Source organism: Pleurodeles waltl, chromosome 6 (assembly GCF_031143425.1).
Source record: "Pleurodeles waltl isolate 20211129_DDA chromosome 6, aPleWal1.hap1.20221129, whole genome shotgun sequence".
NCBI classification, from domain to species: domain Eukaryota; kingdom Metazoa; phylum Chordata; class Amphibia; order Caudata; family Salamandridae; genus Pleurodeles; species Pleurodeles waltl.
This window is the reverse complement of record NC_090445.1, coordinates 903361570-903383791: the sequence shown is the minus strand read 5'-3', so window position 1 is coordinate 903383791 and position 22222 is coordinate 903361570. Positions and strand designations below refer to the sequence as shown.

Below are 22222 nucleotides of genomic sequence, written 5' to 3'. Positions count from 1 at the left end.
CAGAATAGAAAAGAGCTGTGCGTGCCAAAGGAAGCACAAAAAGAGCCACCAGGGATGACCAAAGCATAACCAAAACATGAGTCTGAACGACCCAACTAACATAACAAAAGCCAGCACAACAACAAAGGGGTGAGAATGCTCACACCAGAGAGGAACATGACAGTACACAAAAAGTCGCAACAGGCGAGGATGGGTGCTAGAAGAGGAAGGACACTAGTCCCCACCATGGGAATCACGGAAACGACGCAAGGCAGAATCTGCATGTGCCCCTAAAAGCGTCGTGCCATCAAATGGCATATCAAGGAGGCGGTCCAGCACCGGAGATGAGAAGTTGGAAGCCGCTAACCAAGCCCTACGACGTATGGCAACAGAAGCAGCCATGATCTATCCAGTGGAATCGGAGGAATCCATACCGGATCGAACTGCAAGGCGAGCAGCCTGCTGACCATCTCTGATCAAAGATGTCAGAGCAGGGCGAACATCATCAGAAAGCGATGGTAGTAACTATTTCACAGAGTCCCAAAGAGCATGGGAAAAACTGGCCAACACACAGGAAGTGTGCTGATGGAACAAAGACCGGCACTAGAAGAGACAAAAATGTGCCTGCCAGCAGCTTCCAACTGCCAGAAGTCTCTGTGTGGTGGGGTAGGTGGAACCTGTTCCAGACCAGGAACGCCAAAGCAGTTTGAGTAACAAACCCCCGAGGGTTAGGGTGGTGGCGAAGACACAAGGGGTCTGTCTGTGCCAGGCAATGCTAGTGTGAAACAGAATGATCCACCAAAGGACCAGAAACATGCTGAGTCCAGACACCTAGAAGAATGCTGCAAAGAGCTTTGCAAAAAGACAGAACTGGTTCTGTGTCAGACTGATCCGGGTGAAAAGCCAACAATGGATTAACAGACAATTGCACCGAAGGAAGATGCAAGTCCAAAACATTAGACACCCGTTTCAAGACATTGGTGAATGCAGTGGAGGCTAGACACTGGGGAGGAGTCCAAACTACTAGCATGTCCCAAATCAAGCACCCAATCCTAGGATGAACCTGGAATGGGCCCCAGAAGGGGAGCATGAGAAAGTGTAAGGGTGTCAGCAAGTTGGCCCTGCACAGAATCATGTAAAGTCCCTGCCGCCGCTCCCAGTGTCGGTGTTGACGTCGACCGATGCTGAGTGGGGGAAGCTTCCTCGGAAGTGGTGTCATCCGATTCTGGAGATATCAATATAGGCACGTGAAACAGAGTCAACGAGTCCAACTGTGCCGTGTGGGGGGCGTCGGGACAAGAGGATCAGGCGAAGGAGACGGAGGCCATATGAGGCTGTGTACCGATGCCAATACGACGCTGGAGTCGGATTCAAGAGTGTGAGCAGGCACCGAGGTGGAAACTGCCAGTGAAGACCCTGCCAAAACACTCACCACCTCCATAGGGCCCAAAGGTGCTCCAGAGGGAGGGGTAGCACCAAAGATAGAACGTAGGCACGCATAATAACGTCGCATTTGGTCCATGGTTGACCCGATGCTTAATAACGGTGGAAGAGATGGGGTCAACACAGGTGAGGACTCCACTGGAGGAGAACGCAGAGGCGGAGACGCTGAAGAGGGTGCAGGCGCCTGGGACTTACCTGGAGGCGTCAAGGGTGCAACTGAGGTCGATGGAACCATCCGAGAACAACTCGTGGAGCGCTCTTGGGACCACGAAGACAAACTGCAACGCTGGTGCGAAGACCTGTCCGCCAGCACAGCAAGGAGCTTCATACGGCGCTCCCTCAAAGACTTCGGCTTCAGACAATGGCAGGCGTCGCAGTCTTTGGCGTCATGATGGGACCCCAGGCACTGCAAACAGACAGAATGAGGATCTGTGACCGACATCTGTCAGGAACAGTATCTACAGGGTTTAAACCCAGAAGGCATATACACTATGCACTGTGAAAAATATTGGAATCAAAATACCCGACGTCGGGTAGAAAAGGTCAAAGGGCCCAAGGCACTCCCATACACCGGATCCGCATTGCTGCACGGAAAAGAAGAAACTGATGTCAGTGTCTCCTAGGAGGGAATATATGGACTCCGCTGACGTCATGTCGCTGCAGAGACGCTCAGGCACATATTTATACTTTTTTAGCACCGCATTTGCGTCGTTTTTTTTACGCAAAATCGGCGCAAACTTACAAAATACAATTGTATATTGTACGTTTGCGCCGATTGTGCGTCAAAAAACGGCGCAAACGCGACGCTAAAAAAGTATAAATATGGGCCTCAATGTCCTCTACCGACGTGCAGAGGTACTGCTGAGGAAAAATTTCTAGATCCAGTCTGATGCTTGGGGAGAATTCTAAGATAAGGAATCTGCGGCTAGTTGTCTCTATCAGATAGGGATTCACAGAGGGTCGTAAATGGACCTCCCTCATCAATATTCATGAGGCAGGTCACAATTTGTGATCTACTGTGAATGGCCACAATCACAGGGATGGCAGCATGCTGTGGTCCGAAGACCAACATGTCTGTGATGAATTTTTTAAATAAAGATTTTTGTTCTTTTTGTAATGCAGCTTGTTTTCCGTAAAAGAAAATGGGATGCATTACACCAAAAAAATTAAAAGCATTCTTTTCGTATTTTTAAGAGTAGGCAGTGGTCCATGGAACCACTGCCTACTCTTAAAAATATTTGCACCCCCAAATACCCCTTCTAGTTTGCGAATAGGTTTCCGCCAACTTGAAGTTGCTGGTAACTGCGAATGTTTTCCGATTCCCAGTCACAAAACATTATCCCTGTGACTCACTATTAGGAAGGGATGTCCTTGACACACTCCTTAATACTGACTTGCAAACTTATTTGGCAAAATAGCATTTTTACATCCCAAAATGCTTTTTTTCTGCTTGCAAACGGCTAGATTCTGCAAACCTGGCCGTTTGTCCACAGAAAAAAAGCTTACTACATCTGGCCCAAGATCTGGAAACTGAAAAGTTAAAAACTTAAACAATGATTAGAATTTGAGTTCATGAGTGATATTTTACCTCATAAAGCAGGAATGCTGTTGTGCCCAACAACCAGGGGCGTAGCTTGGTCAATAAGATTGGAGGGGTGAACTTCAGATTTCTCAACAATTGTGCCGGCACATAATTTTAAAATACATCATATGACAAGCAGCATGCGCAAGAGGGACTTAAGGGGCAGCGGAAGGAAGAGGAATGCAGATTGGTAGGGGTACTAAGTGAAATAAATATTTTTGCAGTTTTTTCCAAACTGAGAGAATGTGTGCGTTTTTGTCTGAGTGTGTAAAAATTCCTGGTGATACCCGACGGAAAGCACCTGTACCCAACTATTTATCACAAAATACATTTATTAGGGGGGTGTAGCACCCCAAACACCCACCTGAAACTACACCACAACGAATAACTGCCCCTATGGACGTGAAACACAGCAGCAACTCCTTTCTCTGGAACTTATCATAAGACTATGGATGGCAGAAAAGGGTCTGTCAGGCAAGTGGCTGTATCAAAGCAGTACTGGCATCCATATTTGCCACGTAACAGGTATTGAGTCCACTGTGTGATGCGTACTCTCTGGATATAAAATTTCATGACACTTTCTAGCAGGGGGAAAAAATGCTAAACCCAAGCAAAACATGGGTGTGGCAGTTTGGCCTCAAACACTTTCTACATCATCATGCTGTAGTACTCCATGTGCGTTGAAAATGCAGATCCTGGGGATTCACTTTCTTATGATCGATAATTTCCATTATTAAGATGTGTTGAAGGACCACTGGACAATAATCTGAGAGACACATACCTGCACTCCTGACAACTGTGAATAGAGCACTTTGAGTGGAAACTTAAAGTAGCTTTGAGATTTTCAAACAAACAAGTTCATTTGAGAACCACTTCTTATTAATGATCATTTAACAGATTCCTAAATGCACATGTATGGTAATAAAATTGCAGTTCTTAAACGTGCATATGAATTCTGGGTCTGGTTGTTCACAGTTCGCATGCACATCCTTGAACTGATTCTTCAATATGCAAATGTAGTCGCTAACCTTTCATTCTTAGGCCCTCATTATGACATTGGCGGTAAGTGCCGCTTACCGCCATGCTGACTGCCGCCAACATAACACGACCGCGGCGGTATACCGCTACGCGTTTTATGACCCACACATAGAAATCCGCCACTATACAGACACACACACAAGTCCGCCAGCCGAAAGGTCAGTGATAAAATGGCGGTACCAAAACCCACACTGTTACGGCAACAGAAATACGCTCACTGCATCATGACTCACCAATCACCACGGCGGACATTCAACTGCGGTAAACCATTGGCGGTACACACCACTGCGCTCAAAATAGACACACACTAACAAAATGACACCACATTATACAATTCAAACGACACACACCTGACACACATACACACACCACACCCACACCACTATAAAACACACACACACACTACCCACAACCCTTTATGAAAAAATAAATTGAAAACCGAGAGAGAGAAAAGCTAGGAGCACCCACTGAATAAGAGCCACAAAACACCATCACCCATACACCATCCACGCAGATCACAGAACACACCCCAACACATCATCCCACACACCCTCACACACACCATTCACACTACACCCTTGGCACCACAAAGACACCCCAGGTTCTGAGAGGAGGAGCTAAGGATCATGGTGGAGGAAATCATCCGGGTAGAGCCACAGCTATTTGGATCACAGGTGCAGCAGACATCCATTTCTAGGAAGATGAAGCTATGGCGGAGAGTCGTGGACAGGGTCAACGCCGTGGGGCAGCACCCAAAAACAAGGGATGACATCAGGAAGAGGTGGAACGACCTACGGGGAAAGGTGCATTCCATGGTTGCAAGACACCAGATAGCACTACAGAGGACTGGCGGTGGACCCCCATCTCCAATTAACAACATGGGAGGAGCAAGTCTTGGCGATCATGCATCCTGAGGGCATGGGAGGAGTAGCAGGAGGACTGGACTCTGGTAAGTCAAATCTTTACTACTTTATCCCCCCACCTGCATGCGATCACAAATTCCTACCCTACCCTCACCCCCATCATTCCACCACCTCACATATACCCCACGTTCACAACCCACCCATCCCAATGCCAAGCCCTACATGCTACACCAATGCATGGACCGCCATCACAGACCTGCATCGGTACCCATCACCACAGCATGCACACTAGTGACAATCACTTAGCCAACCAAATCACAACTCACACAACCCAAAGCTGCCTTGGTAATAACAACCATAGAGGGAAACATACCCATGCACAAGATGTCACATGCAGAAACAATAACACTGCATTTACATGCCCACAGGACCCCCACACAACGTCACCAGATAGGAGGTGCCAGCAACATCCAGTCCCCCCTCAAAAGAGGCTCACAGTGATGACAGCAGCTCTGCACGCCTGGATCACGATGACCAACCTGGCCCATCAGGGACCTCTGGACAGTAGGTTACCCAGGCACAGTCCCATCCCACCACAGAGCCTCCCCCCTCAGGAAACACCACCACAGCACCCACCCACCCAGCGGGCCCATCCCTCTGGCCCCAGGACACATCAATCAGCAGTGTGTCAACCACTACAGGGACCCCAGGCAACCCCACAAACACAGGACAATCAGGGACCTGGGATCAGTGGCAGTGGGCACACAGTTCAGGGGACAGAGGCACAGGACAACAGGGAAGCTGGGAGGACTGCTGTGTGACAGGGGGAGGACAGGCCCAATGAACCAACTCTCCACAAGGCACCCAGCGGCTGCAGGAGGGACAGTACCTGGGATCAGGGAGGTCCTGAGGGACAGCCACACCACCTTTGTCACCATTGCAGGGGTGCTGGCAGACATGGCCAACACCATGAAGGAGGCAGTGGCACACAAACGGGCCCCCGACACTAGCCACACTGAAGAACAGCCATCCACCTCCGCTGATGCTAGTGGACAGGAGGCCCCGCCACAGGAACAACAGGCCACCAGCACCCCACCCCCTGCGGAAGGAGAACCACCATGCAAAAGGCCCCTGCTATCCAAGCAGAAGCCAGAGAACATTGCCAAGACCCCCCCCCCCCAGGAAATAAGACTCCCCTGAGTGTCACCCTTGTGTCCCACTCTGTCACCCTGTCCACCTTAAACTGCCATTGCTCCACTTCCTATACCCCCTTGGACAATGCACCTGTGATACCAATAGACTGGAACTTTACCCTGGACATTCCTCCACCATCAACCCAGCCCATTGCAATACCCCTTACACTTATTATCACAGAAATAATCACCCTTGGAACTAATACAAGCATGGAGACTGTAAATTGATTGTGTTGGAAAATGGGTTATTGGTAGGGCAGGTAGGTACCTACGCCTAGCAACAAGCCACTAACCTCCACATAGGTACAGTTAGGTCTCAGTAAATTAATCCCAGCTCAACCCTTGGTAGCTTGGCAACGAGCGTCAAGGCTTAACTTAGGAGACAAAGTGTAAAGCATTCAAATATCACAAAACAGTAATTAAATAAAACACAGGAAACAGTTTAAAAATCCAAAACCAATTTATAAAAATAGTTTATATTTTTATCTTTAAAATGACACAAAAACAATTGAAATCGGTTCAGGGGAACCGGAGATATGAATTTTTAAAGAATTATTACTTTTCTAGCGCTTAGAAACAAAAAGTGCCAATCGGGTCATCTGGTTGCACCTCGACCGGGGCAAAGTCAAACTTTCAGGCCAACCGCGATGGAGCCCTGCTCGTCTACAGGTCGCGGGAGGCCTCGGTTAAAAAGTTACCTTCTGACTTAGGCCCTCATTCTGACCTTGGCGGGCGGCGGAGGCCGCCCGCCAAAGTCCCGCCGTCAGATTACCGTTCCGCGGTCGAAAGACCGCGGCGGTAATTCTGACTTTCCCGCTGGGCTGGCGGGCGGTCGCCTTCAGACCGCCCGCCAGCCCAGCGGGAAAGAGGCTTCCACGATGAAGCCGGCTCGGAATCGAGCCGGCGGAGTGGAAGCTGTGCGACGGGTGCAGTTGCACCCGTCGCGTATTTCACTGTCTGCGCAGCAGACAGTGAAATACATGTAGGGGCCCTCTTACGGGGGCCCCTGCAATGCCCATGCCAGTGGCATGGGCACTGCAGGGGCCCCCAGGGGCCCCACGACCCCCCCTACCGCCATCCGGATCCCGGCGGTCGGACCGCCGGGATCTGGATGGCGGTAGGGGGGGTCGGAATCCCCGCGGCGGTGCAGCAAGCTGCGCCGCCGTGGAGGATTCAATGGGGCGGCGGTACACTGGCGGGAGCCCGCCAGTGGTGCCGGTCCGACCGCGGCTTTACTGCCGCGGTCGGAATCCCCATTGGAGCACCGCCGGCCTGTCGGCGGTGCTCCCGCGGTCCTCCGCCCTGGCGGTCAAAGACCGCCAGGGTCAGAATGACCGCCTTAGTCTTTATTTTGAAGTTTTTCTTCACCGGGAGGAACCTGCCAGTTGAATCCGACCTCCTGGAGCCCTTGTCCGGATACGCGATGTGGGTTTCCTCGGTGGAGACTTTTACCTTCGGTCTTAGTCATTTTTTCGAGATGAAAATCCTTCGACCGGGGTAAACCTGGATCTTGATCCGACGTCCATGGAGCCCTTCTCGGATACGATGGCTGGGAGGTCCCGGTCAACTTTTTACGTTCGGACTTAGTCTCTTTTTTGGATGTTTTTCTTTACCGGGACGAACCACGAAGTCAGGCCGGGTCGCGGTTGAGGCAAGCCGGCTAGAATTTCCGCGGCGGGTCGGTCCCTCTCTGGAGCTTTTTTCCAAAAATTCTCAAATCTTTTCCAAACTTCTGGGGCTTCACCCAGATGTTCTTTTAAGGTTCTTTTGGGGTCCACAGCTCACCCCAAGGGTCCAGAAGTTCTGTGATGGTCCTTGGGGGGTGCGGACTTCAACTCCCAGAATGCACCTGGCGCAAACTCCTTTTTGGCCACTGGACAGTGGTCAGCTGGTCGCTTTCTTCAGGAGTTGGTGCAGGGGACTCTGGTTTAGCAATTTTTCACATGTAGCAAACAGGGAGTCCCTCCTTGAACCAGTTGAAGCCAGGCAAAGTCCTTCTTGTGGTGAAGCCCAAGTGTGCAGCTGGTGCAGTCCTTCTGAGTGCAGGGTCCAGGTGCAGGCCAGGGGTCCAGCAGGGCAGTCCTTCTTCTTCTTTAGTTCCTTTCTTGTTGAATTCTGGAGGGGATCTGAGGTGTGGGTGCAGGTCTGCCAGTTTTATCCTTGCTCCTGGGTGAAAAGCAGGGGGGCCCTGGTTCTCCAATCAGGGACAGGGTCGTCCCCCTGTGATGACCACTTCCTGGGAAGTGTGGCAAAAATCCATCCCAGAAGGCAACAGTCTCTAAAAATCCAACATGGATGAATCTGATTTTTGGAGGTTACATCTGGCTGAGCCCACCCACTGGTGTGGCTAAAAATCATAAACACACCCCTCTCCTGCCCTCTCCTAATCTAATCAAGGGGGCACCTAGCTGTCTGGGGTTGCAGGATGTGGGGGTGTTGCTGGGTGCTGCAAATGTCCTTCTCTGCCTTTGAAGACCAGTTTGGCAGCCCTCCCCCTTCCTGCCTCACCATCTGCTGAGGGGAGATTCTCTCCCCCAAGCACATTCCTTTGTGTGAAGCCTGGCCACTTCACACCTCATCAAGGCAGCCTGGCAGAAGCTGCTGCAGGCTGGCCAATCAGAGCACAGCAGCAAAAACAATGCAGAGCTGAAATTGGCAACTTTTTAGGTAAAGTCTAAACTTTTTACCTGAACTAGTTATATTAAATCCAACAACTGGAAGTTGTAGGATTTATTACAACAATTAATTTGATACCAAATTCTTGGTATGCAACATTTAAGGAGACTTTAAAATTTAAAATAAAGTCTGCCCATTCTAGCCTATGAAGGCCATTTACTTCAATGACGGAAAAACGAATTTGGCTGTTTTTACCTCACCAGGGCTTATAAATCTATTTTTATAAAGTCCCTGCTTATAGTTACATGGCACCCAGCCCTAGGGGCACATAGGGCACACCTTAGGGGTGACTTATATGTAAACATAAGGTAGTTTAAGACTTTGGAAGTACTTTTAATTCCAAAGTCGAATTTGCATATAACTTTAATTTAAAAGCAGCCAGCAAGGCAGGCTTGCTTTTAAAATGACACTGGGCACCTCAGCAGTGCACCTAGGTGTGCACCACCTATGCTGTGGTCCCTAAACCTACATGCCCTACCATATACTAGGGACTTATAGGTAGGTTAACTCAGCCAATTATAATTAGCCTAATTTGCATATCCATTTTACACAGAGCACAGGCCCTGGGACTGGTTAGCAGTACCCAGGGCACTATCAAAGTCAGGAAAACACCAGCAAAAAGAGGAAAATGGGGGCAACAAGTTATGGGGCCTCTGCAATCAGCCCTGTTTTCTCACACAACCCCCCCCCAGCCCACACGCCCAGGTTACTCAGCCCAACCCTGGGAGAGTCTTCCTGGCTTGTTAGGCTAGGAAGACAGTGAAGAAAACTGGCTGTCCCTTTGCAGGACCTTCTCTCCCTTATATCCTCCTGTCAGGGTCACTCCCTATGGGTAGTGAAGCCATCCCAACAGTAAAAGGACCCAACTCAAACTGAAACTTTCCTCTAGGGGGGTCTTCCTCCTTTCTCTCTGCCAACTTGGGTAGTGAGGTGCCCACCTCCCCTATTCCAAACTTTGCTAGGGCAACACCTAGCTTACCCAAAGAGGTCACCCAACACTTGAGCAACCCCACCATGCCCAATAGGGTCAGGGGGCCTACTTTGCTATTGGCCCTGGGGTCTGCCTCCCAGGCCAAGTACAGTGCTGTCTGGAAGGCTAGCACCCAGCAGAGGCTACTGACAGCTGTCAGTACCCAGAACCACACCCTAAGCTCTCCACTGACAGGTGGCTGAGCTGCTTTAGGGGCATCTTTGGGGTCCTGGCACCCCTCTTGCTGTCTAGAGTGGGGGGCTACCACCTCCTGTGGCAGACACCCTCCTTCCACTCTCCCTTCTGTCAGTGCAGGGGCAACACCTTGCATCTGGACAGCTGCCTGACTTCTCAGGACTTCCTTGGGGTCAGGTGAGGCCTCACCAGTGCCAACTCTGGGCTCCCCCCCTACTGGGGCAGAAGGCCCTTGGCTCCCTGGAACTCTCTTTAAGAGTGGCCTACCCTTCCTTTTCTTCTTTCCTTTTCTTGGGGACCCCTGTCTCCTAACTGTAGGGACTGACTCCCCAGGACTTTGGGTTGGGGGGGCGCCCTGGGCAACCACCCCATCTGTGACCAGACTCACCTCTGGGAGGTCATTGCCCAGAATACAATCTAGGGGAAGGTCAGCACTGACTACCACCCTAATCCAGTCAAGGATACCCTCCCTCTCTAGGGGCACTATGGCTACAGGTTTGGAGGTGACCTCCCCTGTGGCTATCCTGACTTTCTTTGTCTTTCCTGGGACATACATGTCTGGGGTCACTAACCGGTCACTCACTATAGTGTGACTGGCACAGGTGTCTCTCAGGCCAGTGGTAGGGATCCCATTCACTTGAATGTGGTGGAAGTGCCTACTCCCACCCTCAGGGATCACCAGCTTACCATCTGGTCCTGTCTCCCAGCTCAATGCTAGGAGGACTTCATCATCTGAGGAATCCTCCTCTATGGCTACACTGGACAGCCCAGTGCTAACCACCTTCTTTGGACAGGCTGCCTACTGTCCAAGAGCTTTTTTAACCCTGGGTCTAACTGTCTCTGCTGGTCAGAGTGGGATTTACTCTCCTCCTTCTTAGGGTTCTGGGGTACAGAGGGAGTCTCTGTGGTGGGCTTACCACCTCCCTCCTTAGGTTTTTGGGGACCTGTCCCCCCCTTCTTGGAGTCTCCCCCCTGGGACTTGACAACCACCCTGGTTCTCAACCACTCATCAGCTGCCTCCCCTAGCTCTCTAGGGTTGGTCTGCTTAGAGTCCACTAGATGCTGGCGTAACCTTTCTTGGATACAATTGGTCAAGATGTGCTCTCTCATGATCAGATTGTATAACCCCTCATAAGTATCTACTTTGTTACCAATAATCCAGCCCTCTAGTGCCTTTAGTGAAATGTCCACAAAGTCAACCCAAGACTGGGTACTGACCTTCTGGGTGTCCCTGAACTTCATTCTATATTGCTCTGGGGTCAGACCAAACTTCTTGGCTAAGCACCTCTTCATACTAGGGTATGAATCTGCCTCCTCCCCCCTTAAGGTCAGAAGCCTATCCCTCCCTGAGTTGGGGACCAACTCCCACAAAAGGGAATCCCAGTATTGAGGCCTAACCCTTCTCATTTGGAGTGCCCTCTCAAAGGCCCCCAGCCACTTATCTATGTCATCCCCCTCTACATAGGCAGGAACCACCCCTTTGGGTAATCTGGGGCAAACTCCCCCACCCATGGACACCTCAGCTTCTTTATCGCTGCTTCCATCTCTTTTCTCTTTGTATGCCCACTTTTTCTTTTCTAGGGCCAGCTTCTCTGCTTCCAAAGCTATGTATGCTAGCTGGGCCTCCAGCTCTCTATCTCTGATGGATGGGTTCTCTCCTCCTGAAAGGACCCCCTTCCCACCACTAGCTTTTGGTCTGCCCCTAGTGACTGTATTTACTGAGGACCGTTCTTCCTCATCCTCACTTAGGCTCAGATGCCTTCCCTCCCCTGAGTGGTTAGAGCTTGCATCCTCCCTTCTTTCTCCCTCCTCTGGAGCTTCTTCTGACTCTATCTCTTGGGCCTCAGCCCATGCTGTCAGGGATGTGATCAGGATTTGCTTCCTGAGATCAGTGGTTGCAGGCAACCCTCTTTTAATACACAACCCCCTAAGCTGGACTACTGTCAGTGTGGGTAGGCTAGCCAGATCAAGCTCCATGGTTCCCTAGTTTTGTGTCAACAAAAACTTTTTGCAAAAATTGGAAACAAGAATTTAGAAAAATTACAAAAATTCAATAATTGAAATTAATCCAAATTAAAAATTAAAAACAATTTTTGCACTAGGACAATTTAAAGGATTTTTAATTTATTTTACCTAAAACTGTAACGTGATATTGAACACAAGTACAGGATCCCGTCGCTGCCACCAATTATGTTGGAAAATGGGTTATTGGTAGGGCAGGTAGGTACCTACGCCTAGCAACAAGCCACTAACCTCCACATAGGTACAGTTAGGTCTCAGTAAATTAATCCCAGCTCAACCCTTGGTAGCTTGGCAACGAGCGTCAAGGCTTAACTTAGGAGACAAAGTGTAAAGCATTCAAATATCACAAAACAGTAATTAAATAAAACACAGGAAACAGTTCAAAAATCCAAAACCAATTTATAAAAATAGTTTATATTTTTATCTTTAAAATGACACAAAAACGATTAAAATCGGTTCAGGGGAACCGGAGATATGAATTTTTAAAGAATTATTACTTTTCTAGCGCTTAGAAACAAAAAGCGCCAATCGGGTCATCTGGTTGCACCTCGACCGGGGCAAAGTCAAACTTTCAGGCCGACCGCGATGGAGCCCTGCTCGGCTACAGGTCGCGGGAGGCCTCGGTTAAAAAGTTACCTTCTGACTTAGGGGGTTATTCTAACTTTGGAGGAGTGTTAATCCGTCCCAAAAGTGACGGTAAAGTGACGGATATACCACCAGCCGTATTACGAGTTCCATAGGATATAATGGACTCGTAATACGGCTGGTGGTAAATCCGTCACTTTTCCGTCACTTTTGGGACGGATTAACACCTCCTCCAAAGTTAGAATAACCCCCTTAGTCTTTATTTTGAAGTTTTTCTTCACCGGGACGAACCTGCCAGTTGAATCCGACCTCCTGGAGCCCTTGTCTGGATACGCGATGTGGGTTTCCTCGGTGGAGACGTTTACCTTCGGACTTAGTCGTTTTTTCGAGATGAAAATCCTTCGACCGGGGTAAACCTGGATCTTGATCCGACGTCCATGGAGCCCTTCTCGGATACGATGGCTGGGAGGTCCCGGTCAACTTTTTACGTTCGGACTTAGGCCCTCATTCTGATTCTGGCGGGCGGCGGAGGCCGCCCGCCAGAATTCCGCCCTCCAAAATACCGCGCCGCGGTCAAAAGACCGCGGCGGGTATTTCAAGTTTTCCCCTGGGCTGGCGGGCGGCCGCCCGCCAGCCCAGGGGAAAACGACCTTCCCACGAGGATGCCGGCTTGTAATCGAGCCGGCGGAGTGGGAAGGTGCGACGGGTGCATTTGCACCCGTCGCGTATTTCACTGTCTGCCAAGCAGACAGTGAAATACTTGTAGGGGCCCTCTTATGGGGGCCCCTGCAGTGCCCATGCCATTGGCATGGGCACTGCAGGGGCCCCCAGGGGCCCCGCGACTCCCCCTCCCGCCATCCGGTTCCCGGCGGGAGAACCGCCAGGAACTGGATGGCGGGAGGGGGAGTCGGAATCCCCAAGCCGGCGCAGACCGCCGGTTTCCCTTTACTGACCGCGGCTAAGCCGCCGCGGTCAGAATGCCCCGCGGGGCACCGCCGGCCTGTCGGCGGTGCCACTGCGTCCCGCGGCCCTGGCGGTTCTATACCGCCAGGGTCGTAATGAGGGCCTTAGTCTCTTTTTTGGATGTTTTTCTTTACCGGGACGAACCACGAAAGTCAGGCCGGGTCGCGGTTGAGGCAAGCCGGCTAGAATTTCCGCGGCGGGTCGGTCCCTCTCTGGAGCTTTTTTCCAAAAATTCTCAAATCTTTTCCAAACTTCTGGGGCTTCACCCAGATGTTCTTTTAAGGTTCTTTTGGGGTCCACAGCTCACCCCAAGGGTCCAGAAGTTCTGTGATGGTCCTTGGGGGGTGCGGACTTCAACTCCCAGAATGCACCTGGCGCAAACTCCTTTTTGGCCACTGGACAGTGGTCAGCTGGTCGCTTTCTTCAGGAGTTGGTGCAGGGGACTCTGGTTTAGCAATTTTTCACCTGTAGCAAACAGGAAGTCCCTCCTTGAACCAGTTGAAGCCAGGCAAAGTCCTTCTTGTGGTGAAGCCCAAGTGTGCAGCTGGTGCAGTCCTTCTGAGTGCAGGGTCCAGGTGCAGGCCAGGGGTCCAGCAGGGCAGTCCTTCTTCTTCTTTAGTTCCTTTCTTGTTGAATTCTGGAGGGGATCTGAGGTGTGGGTGCAGGTCTGCCAGTTTTATCCTTGCTCCTGGGTGAAAAGCAGGGGGGCCCTGGTTCTCCAATCAGGGACAGGGTCGTCCCCCTGTGATGACCACTTCCTGGGAAGTGTGGCAAAAATCCATCCCAGAAGGCAACAGTCTCTAAAAATCCAACATGGATGAATCTGATTTTTGGAGGTTACATCTGGCTGAGCCCACCCACTGGTGTGGCTAAAAATCATAAACACACCCCTCTCCTGCCCTCTCCTAATCTAATCAAGGGGGCACCTAGCTGTCTTGGGTTGCAGGATGTGGGGGTGTTGCTGGGTGCTGCAAATGTCCTTCTCTGCCTTTGAAGACCAGTTTGGCAGCCCTCCCCCTTCCTGCCTCACCATCTGCTGAGGGGAGATTCTCTCCCCCAAGCACATTCCTTTGTGTGAAGCCTGGCCACTTCACACCTCATCAAGGCAGCCTGGCAGAAGCTGCTGCAGGCTGGCCAATCAGAGCACAGCAGCAAAAACAATGCAGAGCTGAAATTGGCAACTTTTTAGGTAAAGTCTAAACTTTTTACCTGAACTAGTTATATTAAATCCAACCACTGGAAGTTGTAGGATTTATTACAACAATTAATTTGATACCAAATTCTTGGTATGCAACATTTAAGGAGACTTTAAAATTTAAAATAAAGTCTGCCCATTCTAGCCTATGAAGGCCATTTACTTCAATGACGGAAAAACGAATTTGGCTGTTTTTACCTCACCAGGGCTTATAAATCTATTTTTATAAAGTCCCTGCTTATAGTTACATGGCACCCAGCCCTAGGGGCACATAGGGCACACCTTAGGGGTGACTTATATGTAAAAATAAGGTAGTTTAAGACTTTGGAAGTACTTTTAATTCCAAAGTCGAATTTGCATATAACTTTAATTTAAAAGCAGCCAGCAAGGCAGGCTTGCTTTTAAAATGACACTGGGCACCTCAGCAGTGCACCTAGGTGTGCACCACCTATGCTGTGGTCCCTAAACCTACATGCCCTACCATATACTAGGGACTTATAGGTAGGTTAACTTAGCCAATTATAATTAGCCTAATTTGCATATCCATTTTACACAGAGCACAGGCCCTGGGACTGGTTAGCAGTACCCAGGGCACTATCAAAGTCAGGAAAACACCAGCAAAAAGAGGAAAATGGGGGCAAAAAGTTATGGGGCCTCTGCAATCAGCCCTGTTTTCTCACAGATTGAAAAATGTATTAGTTAAACAAGCTGTAAACATTGCAATTCAAATGCAGTGACATATACATAGGTATGATCTGTAGTGGGCAGCATTAAACACACCAGGAGCCAGAGTGGGGCACAGATATCTGAAAATAGAAATGCCAAAGGGTACAGTAAGTGTCCATAGAATTTGAAAAATCAATCTGCCATGTACAATGTCCAACACAAAACTGCAATGGAAGGTGAAGTTACAGTGTCTTACCTGTGTGTCACTGGAAGTACTGTTGAATTATAGTAGTTCTGTTGTCCACATCCTCTTCCTCCTCTTTGTCACTGTCCACAGGCTCCACCGCTGCCACACGACCATCTCCAGCCTCATCCTCCTGCAGAAAAGGCACCTGGCGTCTCAAGGCCAGGTTGTGCAACATGCAACGATGATCTGGGTGAGTAGTACAGGGATCCTCCTGTCAGATGAAGGCACCAGAAACTGGCCTTCAGGAGGTCAAAGGTGTGCTCAAGGATCCTCCTTGTTCATCCATGTGCCTCATTGTAACGTTCCTCTGCACTTGTCCTGGCATTCCTCACTGGGGATAGTAGCCAGGAAAGGTTGGGGTAACTAGAGTCACCTGCAAATATCTAGGGATACCTGTTAGCCAGACACTCACCCCTAGGTCTAAACCCACACCCATATACCAACATACTCTGGGTGGGGAACATGGGCTCACCTATTAGCTGCACCTGGTGCCTCTGGAGTTGAGACATCACATATGGGATGCTGCTATTCCTCAAGATAAAGGCATCATGCACAGATCCAGGATACTTTGCATTCATATGGGAGATGTACTGGTCCGCCAAACACACCATCTGCACATTCAGAGAGTGAAAGCTCTTTCGATTTCTGAACACCTGGGGGAATACGATGTAGCTGCGCATGTGTTTCATCAAGGCAGACAACACTCTGGTCAGCACGTTTGAGAACATAGGCTGTGACATCCCTGATGCCATGGACACTATCGCTTGGAAGGAACCACTTGTCAAGAAATGGAGCACTGACAGGACCTGTACTAGAGGGGGGATACCTGTGGGGTGGCAGATAGCAGAAATCAGGTCTGGCTCCAATTGGGCATACAGCTCTTGGATTGTGGCCCTATCAAGTCTGGAGGTTAGGATTATGTGCCTGGCCTCCATTGTTGCCAGGTCCACCAGGGGTCTGTTCACGGAAGTATGTCTCCATCTCCTATTCATCCTCAGCGGTTGAACTCTAGGGTGAAAAACGGTGAGGAGATGGTCATATTCAAACATATACTCAGATTAATATGCTTTTCTTTTTTTACAGAAACAGTATGTGAACGTGTAGGTTTGTTGATATGCCTATGTCTGCTGTGACGCAGTTAGGTGCCATGGCCTGTGCCCCCCTGAAATGGCGGCCGCCTGACCGGTGAGGAGGGACAAGTGGAAATGAGGTAATTCTGCTAGCGTTGTGCGCTGTTGCGGGAGGCGGTCGATGACCGCCGTGCAACACCGCATTGGTTATCATTAGGGCCTACGGGTTCCAGGAGCCAATGCTGATGTACACCGGCAGTGACCGCCATTTTCTATCTGTTCACTCACTTGCTACCTGACCTTCAACAGGAGAGGACCTACACTGTAAGCGCTGCTGTGACCTGTGTCTGGAAGCGACCATGGCCCGAGTGTCTGGGGAAAGGGCACCTGCCTTCACTTCGGAGAAGTTGGAGAGACTGGTGGATGGGGTCCTACCCCAGAACCGTTTTCTTTATGGTCCTCCAGACCAACAGGTGAGTACACTGTGAGCATGATGCGTGGCATGAATGTATGGAGTGCTGTGTGTGTGTAAGCCTTGTGTAGTGGGGGGGCTGAGGGGTCCTGGGCAGAGTGCTGCATGTATGGTGGTCAATGTATGTGCGTAAGGGGATGGAAAGGATATGTTGGGCCATGAGTATAACAGTCCGGACAGTATGTATAATACCTTTTCTGCTGTATCTTTTTCTGCAGGTCAGTGCCCGCCAGAAAAAGGGTATTTGGCGTGTTCGCGGAGCACCCACTGCCACAAACAGTGGGAGGACCTGCGCCGCTGGGCAAGGAAGACGGCGGAGGCCCAGCTGGGGCTGGCCTCCCAATGAGGAAGGGGTGCCCGTCGTACCCTGACCCCCCTGAAGTTCTGCATTCTGGCGGTGGCCTATCCGGAGTTGGATGGGCGCTTGAAGGCATCACAGCAGCCACAAGGGGGTGAGTACAGATTCAGAATCATTAAGTTGCGCGCATTAAGGTGTTACCTTGGTGTGTGGGACGTGGGCTGCGGCGAACATGGCAGAGTAGGTTCCATGATGGGCAAGCTCAAATGCACTCCAACCTCAATTATGTTAGTGGGCATCTTCTACTGGGCAGGGTCCTGTGGGTTTCAGGTGTGCAGCTAATGGCGATAGACATTCTACCCCATGGCCTGGTGACTAGCATTGTAACTGGTAGTGCATGGCCTAGTGCATAGGGCTGTTCCCTGTGAGTCCGAATCCACCGACGGTGAGGGCACCAGTGGGACGGAGGGCGAGGGGAGCACCATGACGGACAAAGGGGGGGACAGTCCCGACAGCGACTCCTCCTCCGATGGAAGCTCCCTGGCGGTGGAGGACACCTCTGTGGCCACCCCAACTACCAGTACAGCCGCCACCCCTGTACCAGCACCGCCCTCCCAGCATCCCCTCAGCGTGTTTCCTGTGCCCGCTCAACCAGGAGGGTGGGCATTTCCTTCGCCCCAGGCACCTCAGGCCCTGCCCCAGATCAGACGTAGCAGGAGAAATGTCACCGACATTCCTCGTGAACATATGAGGCCTAATTACAGCCGAAAAATATGGCATACTTAGCAATGAGTGCCACTAGGCCATCTGCAACAAAGACTAAAATGGCAAATTGGTCCTGACAATCAAAGAAAACGGTAAGAAGTGACCCACAATAGTATTATTTCGGCCTTTAAAAATCTATTTATTTACCCCTGTACCTGTTCAATACTTCTTTTTTTAATGTAAAGCTCCAAATTGAATTGTGTCCCCAGTACTGTAAATACGAAAAAGGTATAAAACGAGTTGCATATGCTGGTTTTAAATAGAACTTATTCCAATTTTCCTTCTTGTACTATTCATTATTACTGTGTAAGGAGGGCATGCCCTCAACTACCATGGCTAAGGAAAATGGCTGAAGGCTTAGCACAATATGTTGTGAACTGCAATGTATTTGCCCAGCTTAAGTGATGTAAATAATGAAGTTGATATTCGATGACATCAGAATTATCAATGAAGATGTAATTTGTGATGTCATCTGTGACAACATGTGTGCAGACAAAAGCAGTATATACAGAAGTTCTGGTTGCACTACTCGCCGCAATTGAGGAATAATAGTGTTTTTTTAGATTTATGGGAATGTATGTGTTATATCAGATATGTGTTATATGAATTGTTATTTGGAAATATCAGCCTATGTTTAACGTGTACCCAGAGTTCAGGTGTTTTGGCAAAGGGGCATACTCACAACAATTCCATAAAACATAGCATATGTAAACTGTTGAAACTGTTGAAAACTGCAATTGTGCAAATTGATTATACTAGCCGTGGGTCAGTGCTCCAAAACTATGAATGGAAATGCAGATTCACATAACTGTAGAGTTGCATAAAATGCATATTTCTCATGCATACAATCCATAAGTGCTATATATGCAGCGGAGCAAAAGGGAGACAATGGTTTTAGTCCCTTTGGAACACTTTGTGAGATGTAAGGAAATAGGAATCGAAATGATTTCAAAACAGGGCTTAAATTGAAAATATAAATCCACGATGTATTACAGCACAGGTCGTAAATAGATGGATAGGGCTAGAGGCCCTTTCAATAACGGGGAGGTCAAGCTAGAAGATGGTGGCTGCAGATTCTTTAAAACGTCTTGGGTGGAGACAGAAGACATGTTATGATACAGAACCAACTGCTATAAAGATTGGACTAAAGGACCTTTTTAGTGTTGGTCAGGAAAGTGGAAAGGGCATTAGTGCTCTGTCAAACCATGCCTGTATTTGAGAAGGTGACTCCAAGGACATTTTCAAGAACTTAGCAGGTGAGCAGAAAGATGGGTGTAAGGGACTTTTTAAAAGTCTTAGTGGATGAGCGTGTAATAAGTCTCAGCATATGAGGCCTTGTACAAACTGAAGAGGATCTAGCACAAGACAAGAAGGTTTGACAGTAATATGCATTGGGCAGGCATGTAGTGCATAACTTGCCTGGATGTGTCTACTCCTCTCCTTCATCTTTCCGTTCAAAGATCTGCACACTTTACTCTCAGGCTCCCCACATTTAACCAAAACAAGTCCTCTGAAGGTCACGAGTTCTCAGTGGGGCGAGACAGGACCACTCAGAGCCTCCTTACAGGCGTAAACATGGGCAAACAGTGTATACAGCCCCCTATTTATATGCACAAGCTGACTGATCACAGTGTTGAGTCACGCAAGAGGAGACTCAGTAGCTATTCCACTGCTTTTTAAAATGGGCAATACAAATTCTAATAAAGCTTCTTACATCTCACTTTCCCGTTAACGCCTGCTAACCCAGCCTTCAGTAAGAATGACTAGATAACCACTTTCGTAAAAAAAAAAAAAAAAAAAAAAAAAAAAAAAAACAGCTGAGAACTTTGAACAGAATAACATTATTGACCATATGTGAAGCAATATTTTAGAAAAGTTGAGAGGAATAATGATATAATGAATTTGATCGATAACAATAGAGTTGCAAACCTGTTTTTTATGTCATACAGAATTTTTATAAAAAGAGAATGGACCTACTAAACTCATCTGCTTACTTCTTGCTGATGAGTAGTCTTCCACGAATAAGAAAAAACTTCACTCACAGCAGACAACAATACCTTAACACCTTATCCCAACATTCACCAATTCGAATTTGTTTACTCACATGACAGCAATACCGTGGCATCAGACAATCGCGTTTTTTATAAATCAGTAGGGTCACTTACCTCTACTGGAGTAATGTAACAAATGTTCTAAAAATTAACAGTCAAAAGAAATTGTCTTTTATCAGACTACATTTCTCCCTTCATGTTATTATTGTAAGGTCGCTGGGTTCCAACTGGCATGTAGTAATTTGCATCAAATTACGAAACTACAAATGGATATTTCATAATGTAATGATGCCCTGCAGGTCAGACACTACATATTACTTAATCAGTATCTCTGATAATAGCAGGACTTAGCCTGGCCATTAAAGTCTTCCCGCAGTTCATTAAATAGTATAAAATGACCCCTCTTTATTCCATTAATTCAAAAGTAAATGCATATTTTTCACTTTTCCAGGGCTGCACTAAAACCACAGTTCTAATTGGAACAATGACCTTTAAGCAGGAAATTACTATTTTGTTTAATCGTACCAGCGTTTGCACCATGTGTGGCCTCTGCATGCGTAAACTCTTCACCGTTTGGAACACGTCCAGTAGCCCCTCGGCTTTCACTCGCTCAAGAATATTACTCAGTGCAATGAAAGTTCCTGTTCTTCCAGCCCCAGCACTAAAATAAAAAGGTGACAGTTATCAAAAAATGGCCTTTATTCTAATACCATTAGCCTAAAGGATGGCGAATAAAACACATCTCTTCATTCGGTTTACAATAACTAGTAGAGGAAGGTACAAGAGAGTACTGCCCTCAGTTTAGCATAACAACCGGCCATTAATTTCTCCATGTTCACATCTGCAAGCACATCGTGTGTCTTCTTCTACAGGATACTCAAGATTCACTATAAGAGAGGGACGGTAACTATGTGCATTTGTGGTGTCATCAACAATGTTAGTGATAAAGCTATGTGATGCAATTCATGAGATCCTGAGCAGTGGTTGGGGTAATGTGTGTGTAATGGTTGAAATTCAAATGTTTTGCTTTAGATTTTAGACGTAAACAATGAAGCTCCTTCTAAAATAATGTTTCCTTATGTAACCTGTGACGTGTGAGGCCATTACTAGTGCACGGGGGCGAGTTATATTTGTGTACCTAATCCTAAATGGCAAATTCAGTGAATTTTCAAATGAAAGTTGTATCAATAACTTCCCTTTATTCGTTTTCAGAAATGTTTCGAGGTTATTTAAACATATGTTAATGATGAATGAGAAATGCAAAAAAAAGAAACCAAAGTTTACCCTTAACACATTTGTTTTTGTGCATTTGTGTTTGATGATGCAGTACAATCTACCTCACTGACCCAAGAAACGTGTTTCTGTGAGGCAAGCTAGGAGATTTGTAATTCTAATGGCAACAAAAATGTTTCTGGTGTGAATAGCCGCCCAGAATGCGTAGGTCCAGCAAGCATTCCCAGGTCTGCAGACCCTGCACAGGAGGAACGGTAAAAATCATCCTTTGTCAAACGAGATTATATTTTTCACAGTTGGGTCTGCGAACCCGCAGCACCTGAGTATCAGTGCTTAATTTGTGTTCGTTGTTTCCGGTGCTGAGCACCGGCACTTATTTTTGACGGCCGGCACTTATTCTACTGCCTCAACCATTTGCTGCGAGCAAAATACACATTTGGGAAAGACAGAGGAAGAGACAAACGAAAACGCGTCACAATGGGAGAAAGTAGAAAGCTGCAAGAGTGAGCTGAAGGGGCAGGGAGTGTCTATAAATGGATTAAGGGGTCCGAGATGGCTCCAGGATTACGCTGCCTCAGTATTCTGTGCTCGCACATTTAACTGCAGCAGCCGCGTGTTTCAGAGGAGAGCTCTGAGCACCGGTACCTTTTTATTTACAAATTAATTACTGCTGAGTATACGAATTTCTGTGAACGCTCAAGTGCCTACATAACTTA

At 48.4% G+C, this 22222-nt stretch overlaps 1 protein-coding gene across 2 annotated transcripts in view; it reads right to left on the bottom strand.

Annotated features, from left to right (window-relative positions):
• PTPRE (protein tyrosine phosphatase receptor type E) overlaps positions 1-22222 on the bottom strand; it is a 939227-nt gene that overhangs the window by 10720 nt on the left and 906285 nt on the right. For both annotated transcript variants that reach the window (XM_069239717.1, XM_069239718.1), the window contains one exon: positions 20799-20934. In XM_069239717.1, the coding sequence (XP_069095818.1) occupies positions 20799-20934 (136 nt within the window). The remainder of the gene's footprint in view (positions 1-20798; positions 20935-22222) is intronic.